Below are 14,537 nucleotides of genomic sequence, written 5' to 3'. Positions count from 1 at the left end.
TGGAGGGAGTTGAAAGTCCGTGATGCCCAGCAACAGCCCCAAAACATCACTGCTCTAGAGGAGATCTGCATGGAGGAATGGGCCAAAATACCAGCAACAGTGTGTGACAACGTTGTGAAGACTTACAGAAAACATTTGACCTATGTCATTGCCAACAAAGGGTATATAACAAAGTATTGAGATAAACTTTTATTGACCAAATACTTATTTTCCACGATAATTTGCAAATAAATTCATAAAAAATCCTACAATGTGATTATATGGATTTTTTTTCTCATTTTGTCTGTCATAGTTGAAAATTACAGGCCTCTCTCATCTTTTTAAGTGGGAGAACTTGCACAATTGGTGGCTGACTAAATACTTCTTTGCCCCACTGTATATCAGCAACAAATAATTTGACCGCAAGCCTTGCTGGTTGATATCATTCTTTTACCTTATAATAATAATCTTATGGGACTGTTTTATTTACTGTAACTCTATTACTAATCAAATGTATTGTAAGGAAACGAAAACATGCTACGTGTCGCAGTAGTCCTTCAGAATAATGCTAAACATATCCTTGACTGTATGGTTTCTAGTGTTAAACTCACTAACTCTGATCAGTGTGCTTCAGCATAGTTAGACAGACTACTACCCTATACATATCTCTATGTTCTCTGTGCACATGACTTCGCTAAATCTAAAGGCTCCATTCAATCCGCATAGCGGAAGTTCAGTTTTACAGAGTTATTGAAATTTAAAGGCAATATTCCCACGTTAGCGGAGACTGCATTCACGGTAACTCTGTATATGTCGGCTCAATTGGAAAGTACCTTTACATTTCTATCCTGGAATCTGTAACGCTTCAGTTTTAGACTAAACAGAGCCCTAAATTATTTGATAGAATTTAAACAATACTACTTTCTGTTGGTCATAGATGGATGAAATCACTTTGTTCTTACAGTTGAAGTTGTAATGAGTCTGCATACATTTGACTGGTGTCTCTGCACTGCCCAGTGGATGTTTAGCAGTACATTCGCTATCAGCAGTTATATGAAATAGTGCCAATATTGTCCAGTCGCTAAGTATGATCATATTTATTTGACAGTTATAAGCAAAGGGAAATCGCACAGTAAGTCATTTATAATTTTATTGTTACTATATTTAGAAAGCATTGCCCCACTTTTGTTGAATAAGGAAAAATATCATGTATGTGACCCGTTTCAGGAAGCTAGGCATATGTCGCACTTCATTACTTCACAGGAGAGGTGTTTTAATGTAATTCCCAAAAATATCTATGTATTTTTGGGCAAAAATGCCAGCTGGAAATCAACATTTTGCACTTTAACTTGTAAAAACCCAACTGTTTCCAGACAGAATACTTCCTGTAGGTTCAGACTTACTTGTCGCCAATCTTTTGTCTCGTTGGTTTCATAACCACACCTTACTAAGAATTCAGTAATGAGACAGGAGGCAGGAATTAGTTCAACCATTTATCTAGAATGTGACATCCACGACATACTAGAACCCCCATGATGCTCTCTACGGTAAATATGGAGGGGCAAATGGTACAACCCTAACAAACTAGCTAGTGTCCTCAATCATTAAAAGCTTTGCATAACATTAGCAGCAATGTCTTAAAGACAGTACATTAACCTTAAACGACAGGGGAAAATAAACTCGCACTGTAAACGCACTGTGTTTCAGCATAGTTCGAGACACCTACTACCCTCTATGTTCTCTGTGTTCAGTGTCTTGTTGGTTACTAACACAAGATCGTCTAATCTACCCACTCTACGTTTGACTGGCGGACAGCGGGTTGATTCCCCTGACGGACAGCGGGTTGATTCCCCTGACGGACAGCGGGTTGATTCCACTGACGGACAGCGGGTTGATTCCACTGACGGACAGCGGGTTGATTCCACTGACGGACAGCGGGTTGATTCCACTGACGGACAGCGGGTTGATTCCCCTGACGGACAGCGGGTTGATTCCACTGACGGACAGCAGGTTGATTCCACTGACGGACAGCGGGTTGATTCCACTAATGATGATCTGAAGTGAAAGCGTTGAGCTGGAATGAGGTGGTTGGTCTTGATGTTGGGTTTAGTTTGGTTATTATTAGAACCTATACTAATAATATTGTTTGGTTATTTCTACAACACCTCGGCAACCAGAAGGCTGTACAGGAAAAAGAGCAGGACCACTATCTTAATAAATATTGACCTTCTAAATCCTATTTACAAGTACTATAAACGACAACACTAGGTCCTATAACGACAACACAGGAGTAAGAATGATCGGTTGCACATTGAGCTCAACTGAAACATTGTCAACGCTTTGTTCGCTATTGCAGTCAGATGCATTGTGGTTGACAAAATCATTTTACAATAAATAGCTCTCTCTCTCTCCCTCTCTGACAAAGCTAGACATCTATTATCATATGCTCCCTATAAAGATATTTTGTAAGTCCATCTTCACAAAAGCATTGGCATGGAGAGCTCACACAATGTGTGTGTTAAATACTAACAAAACCCCTGGTGGTATAGAATCCATAGATTCCCTCTCTAAAGGGCTTTAGAGATACTATATATCCCTCTCAGATGTGTTGATGGTCTGTTGTCTCTGCCTGTTGTCCCTGTGTGTTCATGAAGACATTAAACAGAGTATTGACAGCCTGATGCATATTCTGCTACAACAGCCTGTAGCCGAGTACTGTAGGGAACAAATAATACACCACCTGACATTTCATATTATGGTTCTGGAATATCTGCATATGGTTCTGGAATATCTGCATATGGTTCTGGAATATCTGCATATGGTTCTGGAATATCTGCATATGGTTCTGGAATATCTGCATATGGTTCTGGAATATCTGGATATGGGTCTGGAGATGTTAGTATGTCTGTGGGCCTGTAGTTTAGGAACCAAAAGGTGATTTAACCTGTGACAGAGTCATCTTGCCTTCGTTATAATAATACTGACATTTTAACAATGTTTAACATATGTACTGTATATTATATAGTTTTTACAGTGACTTTTAGAAATATCTAGATTTGTTGAAGAAATAAGAGAGCGCCAGTAAACAAAAATAGCTGGATATTGAAATTCTAAACAACTAGAACAATTTCCTAAGAGTAACGTTGTAACATGACTGGGGCTTCAGTCCAACTGCTCTGATGATACTGTATATGGTGGGTTTCAACTCAAACAACCTGTCACTGCTGCTTAGGGGGTCTCTCACACGAAAGTGAACCAGCACTTCTCCCTCCCTCCCCCCTCCGGTGATGTAGTGAGGTGAGAAAGGCAGGGTGGAGTGATATCTGCATGGAGTCCAGAGGAGGAACGATCCCACTTCATCTCTCCGCCTCCGTTAGAGCCACCTTTGTCTCCCTGAGCAACCGGCTCTTCCTCAACGTGTCCGAGCTTTGACCCTCCGTGGCATCTGACTGAACCGCGCCACCGGCAGTAAGTGATGACATCATGATGGATAGGTTCCTGACAGCGAGGCTACTGGGGGATGGAACCATGCGGTGGAAGGAGCTTTTCCTGGGTGGGACCTTGTGGGCGTCTCTGATGCTGGGGCATAGCGTTGAGGATCCACGGGGTGTCAGTAGGGAGCGAAGAGACAAATCACGCGTCCCATTGAGTGACTGAGTCTCCAGGAGCTGGGAGGCGGCGGCAAAGCGTACTTCCTGGTCCATCTCGGCGGCTTCTACTAGGAGCGGGGACAGGGTTCCTCTGCGTCTGCTACACGAGTCACAACACAGTTTATTGTATCCCGGGATAGAGCAGTATCTCACCAGGACCTCCATCTGACAGAATATAGACTTATCCCCGTTACACGGCTCATCTGAAACACAAACATAATATCAGGCCTTTAAAACAGAGGATATTCAAAAGATTTGACATGGTAAACATTCTCTTTTATCATAGATTCCCACATCTGTACTTTCGTGTCATTATCTGCTTGGTCCAGTACACAGTGAACCACCACGGTGAAAAGCAGTTAAAGGTTAGGGGATATCTCCTTATACTATATTTGTGAAAATCTCATCAGTTTGGTGTAATCCCCCAATCTGTCATGGTCTTTAGTCTGAATAAAGCAGTGGATTTACAGCCTCGCTCTGCTGAATGCTGTGGAAATAGGCTAATTAATGTCTGTTATAGTTATTCAACTCCCTCCCTGCCTCCCTAGTTATTCAACTCCCTCCATAGTTATTCAACTCCTTCCCTAGTTATTCAACTCCCTCCCTAGTTATTCAACTCTCTCCCTCCCTAGTTATTCAACTCTCTCCCTCCCTAGTTATTCAACTCTCTCCCTCCCTAGGTTATTCAACTCCCTCCCTCCCTAGTTATTCAGCTCCCTCCCTAGTTATTAAGATCGCTCCCTAGTTCTTCAACTCCCTAAACTAGTTATTCAGCTCCCTCCCTCCCAAGTTATTCAACTCCCTCCCTCTCTAGTTATTCAACTCCCTCCCTCTCTAGTTATTCAGATCCCTCCCTCCCTAGTTATTCAGCTCCCTCCCTCCCTAAATATTCAGCTCCCCCCCTCCCTAGTTATTCAACTCCCTCCCTCCCTCCCTAGGTATTCAGCTCCCTCCCTCTCTAGTTATTCAACTCCCTCCCTCTCTAGTTATTCAGCTCCCTCCCTCCCTAGTTATTCAGCTCCCCCCCTCCCTAAATACTCAGCTCCCCCCCTCCCTAGTTATTCAACTCCCTCCCTCCCAAGTTATTCAACTCCCTCCCTCCCTAGGTATTCAGCTCCCTCCCTCCCTAGGAATTCAGCTCCCTCCCTCCCTAGGTATTCAGCTCCCTCCCTCCCTAGGTATTCAGCTTCCTCCCTCCCTAGGTATTCAGCTCCCTCCCTCCCTAGGTATTCAGCTCCCTCCCTCCCTCCCTCGGTATTCAGCTCCCTCCCTCCCTAGGTATTCAACTCCCTCCCTCCCCAATTGTTCATGTACCTCTCTCCCTCCCTAGTTATGCAACTCCCTCGCTAGGTATTCAGCTACCTCCCTAGTTATGCAACTCCCTCGCTAGGTATTCAGCTACCTCCCTAGGTATTCAGCTCCCTCCCTAGGTATTCAGCTCCCTCCCTCCCTAGGTATTCAGCTGCCTCCCTCCCTAGTTATTCAACTCCCTCCCTCCCTAGTTATTCAGATGCCTCCCTCCCTAGTTATTCAAATCCCTCCCTCCCTAGTTATTCAGATCCCTCCCTCCCTAGTTATTCAGATCCCTCCCTCCCTAGTTATTCAGATCCCTCCCTCCCTAGTTATTCAGATCCCTCCCTCTCTAGTTATTCAACTCCCTCCCTCTCTAGTTATTCAGATCCCTCCCTCCCTAGTTATTCAGCTCCCTCCCTCCCTAGATATTCAGCTCCCCCCCTCCCTAGTTATTCAACTCCCTCCCTCCCAAGTTATTCAACTCCCTCCCTCCCAAGTTATTCAACTCCCTCCCTCCCTAGGTATTCAGCTCCCTCCCTCCCTAGGAATTCAGCTCCCTCCCTCCCTAGGTATTCAGCTCCCTCCCTCCCTAGGTATTCAGCTCCCTCCCTCCCTAGGTATTCAACTCCCTCCCTCCCAAGTTATTCAACTCCCTCCCTCCCAAGTTATTCAACTCCCTCCCTCCCAAGTTATTCAACTCCCTCCCTCCCCAGTTATTCAAACCCCTCCCTCCCTAGTTATTCAACTCCCTCCCTCCCTAGTTATTCAACTCCCTCCCTCCCTAGTTATTCAACTCCCTCCCTCCCAAGTTATTCAGCTCCCTCCCTAGTTATTCAGCTCCCTCCATAGTAAATCAACTCCCTCCCTCCCTAGTTATTCAACTCCCTCCCTCCCCAATTGTTCATGTACCTCTCTCCCTCCCTAGTTATTCAGCTCCCTCCCTAGGTATTCAGCTCCCTCCCTCCCTAGGTATTCAGCTTCCTCCCTCCCTAGGTATTCAGCTTCCTCCCTCCCTAGGTATTCAGCTTCCTCCCTCCCTAGGTATTCAGCTCCCTCCCTCCCTAGGTATTCAGCTCCCTCCCTAGTTATTCAGCTCCCTCCCTAGTTATTCAACTCCCTCCCTCCCCAATTGTTCATGTACCTCTCCCCCTCCCTAGTTATGCAACTCCCTCCCTAGGTATTCAGCTCCCTCCCTAGGTATTCAGCTCCCTCCCTCCCTAGGTATTCAGCTCCCTCCATCCCTAGGTATTCAGCTCCCTCCCTCCCTAGGTATTCAGCTCCCTCCATCCCTAGGTATTCAGCTCCCTCCCTCCCTAGGTATTCAGCTCCCTCCCTCCCCAATTGTTCATGTACCTCCCTCCCTCCCTAGTTATTCAGCTCCCGCCCTCCCTAGTTATTCAACTCCCTCCCTCCCTAGTTATTCAGCTCCCTCCCTCCCTAGGTATTCAACTCCCTCTGTAGTTATTCAACTCCCACCCTCCCCAATTGTTCATGTACCTCTCTCCCTCCCTAGTTACGCAACTCCCTCCCTCCCAAGTTATGCAACTCCCTGCCTCCCTAGGTATTCAGCTCCCTCCCTAGGTATTCAGCTCCCTCCCTCCCTAGTTATTCAGCTCCCTCCCTCCCTAGTTATTCAGCTCCCTCCCTCCCTAGTTATTCAGCTCCCTCCCTAGTTATTCAGCTCCCTCCCTCCCTAGTTATTCAACTCCCTCCCTCCCTAGTTATTCAACTCCCTCCCTCCCTCCCTAGTTATTCAACTCCCTAAACTAGTTATTCAACTCCCTTCTCCCTAGTTATTCAACACCCTCCCTTGTTATTCAACTCCCTCGCTCCCAAGTTATTCAGCTCCCTCCCTCCCTAGTTATTCAACTCCCTCCCTCCCTAGTTATTCAACTCCCTCCCTCATTATTCAACTCCCGCCCTCCCTCGTTATTCAACTCCCTCCCTCCCTCGTTATTCAACTCCCTCCCTCCCTCCCTCCCTAGTTCTTCAACTCCATAAACTAGTTATTCAGCTACCTCCCTCCCTTGTTATTCAACTCCCTCCCTCCCTAGTTATTCAACTCCCTCCCTCCCTAGTTATTCAACTCCCGCCCCTCCCTAGTTATTCAACTCCCTCCCTCCCTCCCTCACTAGCTATTCAATTCTCTCCCTAGTTATTCAGCTCCCTCCCTCCCAAGTTATTCAACTCCCTCCCTCCCTCAGTTATTCAGCTCTATCCCTCACTTATTCAACTCCCTCCCTCCCTCCCTCACTAGCTATTCAATTCTCTCCCTAGTTATTCAGCTCCCTCCCTCCCTCGTTATTCAGCTCCCTCCCTCCCTCCCTCCCTCCCTCGTTATTCAGCTCCCTCCCTCCCTCGTTATTCAGCTCCCTCCCTCCCTCGTTATTCAGCTCCCTCCCTCCCTCGTTATTCAGCTCCCTGCCTCCCTAGTTATTCAGCTCCCTGCCTCCCTAGTTATTCAGCTCCCTGCCTCCCTAGTTATTCAGCTCCCTGCCTCCCTAGCTATTCAGCTCCCTCCCTAGCTATTCAATTCTCACTCTTGTTATTCAGCTCCCTCCCTCCCTAGTTCCACAACTCCCTCCCTCCCTAGGTATTCAACTCCCTCCGTAGTTATTCAACTCCCTCCCCAATTGTTCATGTACCTCTCTCCCTCCCTAGTTATGCAGCTCCCTCCCTCCCTAGGTATTCAGCTCCCTCCCTCCCTGGTTATTCAACTCCCTCCCTCCCTGGTTATTCAACTCCCTCCCTCCCTGGTTATTCAACTCCCTCCCGCCCTGGTTATTCTACTCCCTCCCGCCCTGGTTATTCTACTCCCTCCCGCCCTGGTTATTCTACTCCCTCCCGCCCTGGTTATTCAACTCCCTCCCGCCCTGGTTATTCAACTCCCTCTCTCCCTATATATTCAACTAACAACATCCCTCCCTAGCTATTCAACTCCCTGGCACGTCAATCTAAGTTTTACTGAACAAAAATATAAACGCAACATGTAAAGTGTTCGTTCCATGATTAATGAGCTGAAATAAAAGACCAGACACAGAAATGTTCCATATGCATAACAAGCTTAATTCTCACAAATGTTTTGCACAAATTTGTTACATCCGGCCTCACAACCACATTTAACCACGCCAGCCCAGGAACTCCACATCTGTCTTCTTCACCTGCGGGATCACCTGAGAGACCAGCCACCTGAACAGCTGATGAAACCGAGGAGTATTTGTGTCTGTAATAAAGCTTTTTGTGGGGAAAAACTAATTCTGGTTTGCTGTTCCTGGCTCACCTATGGCTGCGCCCCTGCCCAATCATGTAAAAATCATAGATTAGGGCCTAATTTATTTATTTCAATTGACTGATTTCCTTACATAATAAAAATATATTATATTATATATATTTTTTCTTTAGTTTTATTTTGTAAATATTTTCTTAACCAAATATCTAAATGATCCATAGTATGACCATCTTAAAACAATTCCATATGTCAGCTTAGCAATCCCCCCCCCCTCTGAGGGGTTAGCGTTAGGACTCAGGTTTCAGGAGTGGTTAGGGTTATTTATGGGGGTTTGGGTTTTGTTTCAGGCATTGGGGGTGGTTATGGTTAGGTATGGAGGCCAGAGGGGTTAGGGTTAGAACTCGGGTCTCAGGAGTTGTTAGGGTTAGGATTCAGGCTTTGGGGGTGGTTAGGGTTAGGTATGGGGGTCTAAGGGGTTAGGATTCAAACCCTGGGGTTGGTTAGAGTTAGAATAGTTCCAGACAACAGTCCTTCAAAAGGAAAGGTTTAAAGACTAGGCTGGTGATAGCTACAATAATTATAAAACATTTAAACACACCAACAAATACAAAATGTAATTGATAGTCAGGGTTAATGTTAAGGTTAGAGTTGTATCTCACCGTGACAGGGTCCTGGTTTGCAGGGTCTGTGGGCCTCAGGTCTCTCTCCATTACACTGATCTCCAATACGACACGTCACTAAGCGCCTCTCCACCCCCTCACCACATGTCACTGAGCACTGAAACACAACACATATAAATGCCATAGTTATCAGTCACACTGCAATCCAGACACAACACTGACTGTAGTTATCAGTCACACAATAACTACAGCAAAACACCTAACACTCAACACATCACGCCTCAGGCCCTACATACGAAACCTCTGCCCCAGTCCTCACTAAGTATCCCTCAATACCTCTGACTAGACCCCAGTCATAACTAAGTATCCCTCGATACCTCTGACTAGACCCCAGTCCTCACTAAGTATCCCTCCATACCTCTGACTAGGCCCCAGTCCTCACTAAGTATCCCTCCATACCTCTGACTAGACCCCAGTCCTCACCAAGTATCCCTCAATACCTCTGACTAGACCCCAGTCATAACTAAGTATCCCTCCATACCTCTGACTAGACCCCAGTCCTCACTAAGTATCCCTCCATACCTCTGACTAGACCCCAGTCCTCACTAAGTATCCCTCCATACCTCTGACTAGACCCCAGTCCTCACTAAGTATCCCACTATACCTCTGACTAGACCCCAGTCACAACTAAGTATCCCTCCATACCTCTGACTAGACCCCAGTCACAACCAAGTATCCCTCCATACCTCTGACTAGACCCCAGTCATCACTAAGTATCCCTCCATACCTCTGACTAGACCCCAGTCATCACTAAGTATCCCTCCATACCTCTGACTAGACCCCAGTCATCACTAAGTATCCCTCCATACCTCTGACTAGACCCCAGTCATCACTAAGTATCCCTCCATACCTCTGACTAGACCCCAGTCATCACTAAGTATGCCTCCATACCTCTGACTAGACCCCAGTCATCACTAAGTATCCCTCCATACCTCTGACTAGACCCCAGTCATCACTAAGTATCCCTCCATACCTCTGACTAGACCCCAGTCCTCACGGAGTATCCCTCCATACCTCTGACTAGACCCCAGTCATCACTAAGTATCCCTCCATACCTCTGACTAGACCCCAGTCATCACTAAGTATCCCTCCATATACCTCTGACTAGACCCCAGTCCTCACGGAGTATCCCTCCATACCTCTGACTAGACCCTAGTCACAACTAAGTATCCCTTGATACCTCAATGGCTAAATTGAAGTGGAAACCCTGTCACTAACAACTAGCAGAACATTTGGAGTGGCGATACCGCGCTTTTTAGGGAGCTCCATAGTTAGGGATGTCGTGGTTTTTGTAGAGAGCTCCATAGTTAGGAATGTAGTGGTTGTTGTAGGGAGCTCCATAGTTAGGAATGTCATGGTTGTTGTAGGGAGCTCCATAGTTAGGAATGTAGTGGTTGTTATAGGGAGCTCCATAGTTAGGGATGTAGTGGTTGTTATAGGGAGCTCCCGAATGCTCGCACAGTAGTCATTCATGTACAAATGACATCAATCTTCATAAATCGGAGCAATTAAAAGATTACTTCATAGTGCTCATAGGCAGGCTGAAGGAGACAGGCAATTGTGTTCTCATTTCCTGGCCCTACACAGGGAGTAAACAATTAACAAGTCAATAACACCATAGGAAAAAAAGAGTCTATACATTGTGTGCAAAAGGCATGAGGAGGTAGGCGAATAATTACAATTTTGCAGATTAACACTGGAGTGATAAATGATCAGATGGTCATGTACAGGTAGAGATACTGGTGTGAAAAAGAGCAGAAAAGTACATTTTAAAAAACAGTATGGGGATGAGGTAGGTAAAATTGGGTGGGCTATTTACCGCTAGACTATGTACAGCTGCAGCGATCGGTTAGCTGCTCAGATAGCAGATGTTTGAAGTTGGTGAGGGAGAAAAGAAGTGTCCAACTTCAGCGATTTTTGCAATTCGTTCCAGTCAAAGGCAGCAGAGAACTGGAACGAAAGGCGGCCAAATGAGGTGTTGGCTTTAGGGATGATCAGTGAGATACACCTGCTGGAGCGCGTGCTACGGGTGGGTGTTGCCATCGTGACCAGTGAACTGAGTTAAGGTGGAGCTTTACCTAGCATGGACTTGTAGATTACCTGGAGCCAGTGGGTCTGGCGACAAATATGTAGCGAGGGCCAGCCGACTAGAGCATACATGTCGCAGTGGTGGGTGGTATGAGGTGCTTTAGTAACAAAACGGATGGCACTGTGATAAACTGCATCCAGTTTGCTGAGTAGAGTATTGGAAGCTATTTTGTAGATGACATCGCCGAAGTCGAGGATCGGAAGGATAGTCCGTTTTAGGGTAAGTTTGGCGGCGTGAGTGAAGGAGGCTTTGTTGCGGAATAGAAAGCCGACTCTAGATTTGATTTTAGATTGGAGATGTTTGATATGAGTCTGGAAGGAGAGTTTACAGTCTAGCCAGACACCTAGGTACTTATAGATGTCCACATATTCTAGGTCGGAACCATCCAGGGTGGTGATGCTAGTCGGGCGTGCGGGTGTAGGCAGCGAACGGTTGAAAAGCATGCATTTGGTTTTACTAGCGTTTAAGAGCAGTTGGGGGCCACGGAAGGAGTGTTGTATGGCATTGAAGCTCATTTGGAGGTTAGATAGCACAGTGTCCAAGGAAGGGCTGGAAGTATACAGAATGGTGTCGTCTGCGTAGAGGTGGATCAGGGAATCGCCCGCAGCAAGAGCAACATCATTGATATATACAGAGAAAAGAGTCAGCCCGAGAATTGAACCCTGTGGCACCCCCATAGAGACTGCCAGAGGACCGGACAACAAGCCCTCCGATTTGACACACTGAACTCTGTCTGCAAAGTAGTTGGTGAACCAGGCAAGGCAGTCATTAGAAAAACCGAGGCTACTGAGTCTGTCGATAAGAATATGGTGATTGACAGAGTCGAAAGCCTTGGCCAGGTCAATGAAGACGGCTGCACAGTACTGTCTTTTATCGATGGCGGTTATGATATCGTTTAGTACTTTGAGCGTGGCTGAGGTGCACCCATGACCGGCTCGGAAACCAGATTGCACAGCGGAGAAGGTACGGTGGGATTCGAGATGGTCAGTGACCTGTTTGTTGACTTGGCTTTCGAAGACCTTTGATAGGCAAGGCAGGATGGATATAGGTCTGTAACAGTTTGGGTCCAGGGTGTTTCCCCCTTTGAAGAGGGGGATGACTGCGGCAGCTTTCCAATCCTTGGGGATCTCAGACGATATGAAAGAGAGGTTGAACAGGGTGGTATTAGGGGTTGCGACAATGGCGGCGGATAGTTTCAGAAATAGAGGGTCCAGATTGTCAAGCCCAGCTGATTTGTACGGGTCCAGGTTTTGCAGCTCTTTCAGAACATCTGCTATCTGGATTTGGGTAAAGGAGAACCTGGAGAGGCTTGGGCGAGTAGCTGCGGGGGGGGGGCGGAGCTGTTGGCCGAGGTTGGAGTAGCCAGGAGGAAGGCATGGCCAGCCATTGAGAAATGCTTGTTGAAGTTTTCGATAATCATGGATTTATCGGTGGTGACCGTGTTACCTAGCCTCAGTGCAGTGGGCAGTTGGGAGGTGCTCTTGTTCTCCATGGACTTTACAGTGTCCCAGAACTTTTTGGAGTTAGCGCTACAGGATGCAAATTTCTGCCTGAAGAAGCTGGCCTTGGCTTTCCTGACTGACTGCGTGTATTGGTTCCTGACTTCCCTGAACAGTTGCATATCGCGGGGACTATTCGATGCCATTGCAGTCCGCCACAGGATGTTTTTGTGCTGGTCGAGGGCAGTCAGGTCTGGAGTGAACCAAGGGCTGTATCTGTTCTTGGTTCTGCAAGAACCAAGAATAGGTCAGGAACGTAACGCTTTAGTCCTCTCCTCTGGCTACACTACTGGCTTAAATCCTACTGTTCCTCCATGGATGTGGAGGGTTCAATGACTATTTGTGACCTGTTTCAGGAAGCAAGATGTTTGTCGCATGTCCATACTTCACAGGAGAGGCATTTGGACATATATTTTTTTTATCAAAATATGTTTTTAGGAAGAAATGCCTTCTAGAACAAGTAAACATTCATGTGCCTTAATAACAAATGACTGCCATCTGTAAATACAAATAAAATAGTTAAATGATGAGCCTAGTTGGTTCAGCCATGGAAAGTCAGCAACCTTCCTGCAAGCCATGACTGGCTGAGATAATGAGTGTGCTGGACATGTCTACATCTGCATTGCTTGCTGTTTGGGGTTTTAGGCTGGGTTTCTGTATAGCACTTTGTGACATCTTCTGATGTAAAAAGGGCTTTATAATTGTTTTATTATTTTTGATTTGACCTTTATTTATACAGGTTTTTCTCATTGAGATAACATCTCTTTTCCAAGAGAGACCTGGTCCAATAGCAGCAGGGGGAACAACGTTTCAGACACTAACAACTTACATACACTAACATACACTACATACACTAACACACACTACATACACTAACATACACTACATACACTAACACACACTACATACACTAACACACACTACATACACTAACACACACTACATACACTAAATACACTAACACACACTACAGACACTAACACACACTACATACACTAACACACACTAACACACACTACATACACTAACACACACTACATACACTAACATACACTACATACACTAACACACACTACATACACTAACACACACTACATACACTAACACACACTAACACACACTACATACACTAACACACACTACATACACTAACACACACTACATACACTAACACACACTACATACACTAACACACACTACATACACTAACACACACTACATACACTAACACACACTACATACACTAACACACACTACATACACTAACACACACTACATACACTAACACACACTACATACACTAACACACACTACATACACTAACACACACTACATACACTAACATACACTACATACACTAACATACACTACAGACACTAACACACACTACATACACTAACACACACTACACACACTAACACACACTACATACACTAACACACACTACATACACTAACACACACTACATACACTAACACACACTACATACACTAACACACACTACAGACACTAACACACACTACATACACTAACACACACTACATACACTAACACACACACTACATACACTAACACACACTACATACACTAACACACACTACATACACTAACACACACTACATACACTAACACACACTACATACACTAACACACACTACATACACTAACACACACTACATACACTAACACACACTACATACACTAACACACACTACATACACTAACACACACTACATACACTAACACACACTACATACACTAACACACACTACATACACTAACACACACTACATACACTAACACACACTACATACACTAACACACACTACATACACTAACACACACTACATACACTAACACACACTACATACACTAACACACACTACATACACTAACATACACTACATACACTAACATACACTACATACACTAACACACACTACATACACTAACACACACTACAGACACTAACACACACTACAGACACTAACACACACTACAGACACTAACACACACTACATACACTAACACACACTACATACACTAACACACACTACATACACTAACACACACTACATACACTAACACACACTACATACACTAACACACACTACAGAC

General features: G+C 45.5%; 1 protein-coding gene across 3 annotated transcripts in view; it reads right to left on the bottom strand.

Moving 5' to 3' along the window:
- Nucleotides 1-1,459: 1,459 nt before the first annotated feature.
- The window catches only part of adamts3 (ADAM metallopeptidase with thrombospondin type 1 motif, 3), a 186,580-nt gene continuing 173,502 nt past the window's right edge, over nucleotides 1,460-14,537 (bottom strand). For all 3 annotated transcript variants that reach the window (XM_031829519.1, XM_031829521.1, XM_031829520.1), the window contains 2 exons: nucleotides 8,811-8,928; nucleotides 1,460-3,832 (listed from right to left, as the gene is read on the bottom strand). In XM_031829519.1, the coding sequence (XP_031685379.1) occupies nucleotides 3,336-3,832; nucleotides 8,811-8,928 (615 nt within the window). In that variant the 3' untranslated portion in view covers nucleotides 1,460-3,335. The remainder of the gene's footprint in view (nucleotides 3,833-8,810; nucleotides 8,929-14,537) is intronic.

This window comes from Oncorhynchus kisutch, linkage group LG8 (assembly GCF_002021735.2).
Source record: "Oncorhynchus kisutch isolate 150728-3 linkage group LG8, Okis_V2, whole genome shotgun sequence".
Lineage (NCBI taxonomy): Eukaryota > Metazoa > Chordata > Actinopteri > Salmoniformes > Salmonidae > Oncorhynchus > Oncorhynchus kisutch.
The sequence above is the reverse complement of the archived record's forward strand: the minus strand, read 5'-3'. Positions and strand labels throughout refer to the sequence as shown.